This window comes from Nematolebias whitei, chromosome 22, assembly GCF_014905685.2.
Source record: "Nematolebias whitei isolate Nwh7 chromosome 22, NemWhi1, whole genome shotgun sequence".
Classification (NCBI taxonomy): Eukaryota; Metazoa; Chordata; class Actinopteri; order Cyprinodontiformes; family Rivulidae; genus Nematolebias; species Nematolebias whitei.
The window spans coordinates 10,811,184-10,813,289 of NC_056519.1; the positions used below are offsets into that span (position 1 = coordinate 10,811,184).

The following is a 2,106-nucleotide window of genomic DNA, read 5'->3' on the forward strand; positions in this document are numbered from 1 at the left end:
TGTAAAGTGTGAAACAAACACCCCAATGACCCTCAGAGGTGCAAGCTGTGAGTGAGAGTGATTTGCATGTGAGTTCAACATTAACTAAGTAACGTTCTGTGGTTGCTTCACATTAAGAAGTCTGGTTGCCTTCTTTTGATCGTTAAAACAGTTTTTATTTGCTGTATTGTGGCATTTTGAGACGTTGAAAGAGAAGAGAGTGGTTGTACCTGTGAGATGTCATCAATGTTGTTCAGATTAACCTCAGTGACTTCCGGGTCATTGCTGAGGACTTTCTGCAGAGCGTCGTCAACAACAGTTGGGTTTCCAGTTGCATTCGGGTCAACGGGTGGAGGAGGAGGAGGTGGAGGAGGAGGGGGTGGAGAGAGCCGAATAGGCTCCGCCCTCTGAGGCTTCAGTAATGTTGGGTTGTTGGTGTGAGCTTTGAGCAGACTCGGATCATTCATGGGTTCAGGCTGGGATTTATTGTCATTCTCCTCCTCTTCCTCCTCTTCATCATCTTCCTCTTCAGTTACAGCTTCCTCCTCTTCTTCGCTCTCCTCTTCTTCTTCTTCTTCATCACTGCCCTCCTTTTCATTCCCATCTTTCTCCGTTAAATGTTCGTACTTTTTCTGCTCTTTCTCGTTCTCGTCCTTTTTTTCATCCTCCTCTTCACTGTCTCCTTGTGTCTCCTCTTCCTCTTCATCCTGAGTTTTGACCAAATTACTCACTACTTAAAACACTGCACTATATTTAAAATACAAATTTGTTCCATTAGTCCACCAACAAAAACAGCACTTACCAGTTTGGGGCTTCCTCCTCCAGTTATCTCGTTCTCCAGCAGTCTCTGAGTCTCGTTCTCCCAGTACTTCATCAGGGCCTCTCTGCTGAAAGTGCCTGTGGGAGTTTTGTCCGTCTGATCTCTCTGTCTGAGGCCTATTGGCACGTTGGCGTCAGGATCAATGTCTGCCAACTCTTTTTCCAACTCGGCCAACTCCTCTGGGCTGAGCGAAGCCAGAAGCTCGTCCTCGTCCACGTCCTCGTACTTACTCAGCTCTCGGCGGTACCCGAAACAACTCATGGCCGATTCTTTACTGGGACAGTCCAGTCAAAATGAAACTGTGGCAGAAACACCAGTTGTTAATTAGCGTGCGAGCCGCTGTAAATCCCAAAAAGACAAAGTAAAGAGATCCCAAGAAAAGTAATGGTCCACCATAAGACTGCTGGATGTCATTGGAAAATCAAAGTCCAGATAAGCTTATCCATACCAAGAGAAAATGTTTCTTTAAACTGGTTCAATTGAAGAGTATTCCAAATAAAAAACCCACTCCAGTCTGAACTGGATTTGTCCCAGTCGAATGAGTTTATGCAAGGGAGACGATGTGTCCCTGTCCTCTGCTCTCTAATCTCGCCAGCTGCTGTTCAGGCTTTAAGAGAGGGATCAGAGGGGAACGTAACGAGTGTAGGCCCCATGATGAAGCGTCTTTTTTTGGGAGTCACTGCCCCCTGAGCTTTAAGGCAGAGCTACAAAAAGCCCGTGAGCTCAGAGGCTCTGCTGCCCGTCACCGAAGCAGTCCGTCACTATGTTTATGGCCAACAACTGGACCAAACACATTCTCAGAATAAGATCATATTTACCGTTTTTAACCATTGGACAGTAAAGACAATTTGATAAACATGCTTAAATCCCTATTTCTGTATTAATCTAGTTTTACTGCTTGGTTTGTGGTTCACGTGAAACATCTCAAATTCAAGTTCAAATCAACTTTATTGTCATTTCCACCGCATGTGGTGCATGAGGTGGAACGAAATTATGTACACAGCGTTCCAGTTACACCCAAAAATAGCAAAATATAAAGTATATTTAAAAAAGTAAATAAGAATTTAAGATATACACTAAGATATATGCTAAACAAACGCCAAATGATACACTAAAAGATCTAAGATATACAATAAACACTAATAATATAAAACAGTATGGTGTAACAACAGCAGCCCGAACAAGAGTCTGTAGTGAGCAGATAGGTATGAATGAATACAGCAGCATGAGAGAATCGGCAGCATGAGATCAGCAGTATGGATAATCAGCAGCACAGATAAGTCACATAATCAGCAGCACAGATAAGT

General features: G+C 43.5%; 1 protein-coding gene across 1 annotated transcript in view; it reads right to left on the reverse strand.

The window, feature by feature from the left end:
- Positions 1 to 1,133, reverse strand: part of lmod2b (leiomodin 2 (cardiac) b) — a 7,000-nt gene extending 5,867 nt beyond the window's left edge. The window contains exons 1-2 of the mRNA XM_037696065.1: positions 782 to 1,133; positions 210 to 686 (exon numbers count right to left, since the gene is read on the reverse strand). Coding sequence (XP_037551993.1) covers positions 210 to 686; positions 782 to 1,060 — 756 coding nt within the window. The 5' untranslated portion in view covers positions 1,061 to 1,133. The remainder of the gene's footprint in view (positions 1 to 209; positions 687 to 781) is intronic.
- Between the last annotated feature and the right edge of the window lie 973 nt (positions 1,134 to 2,106).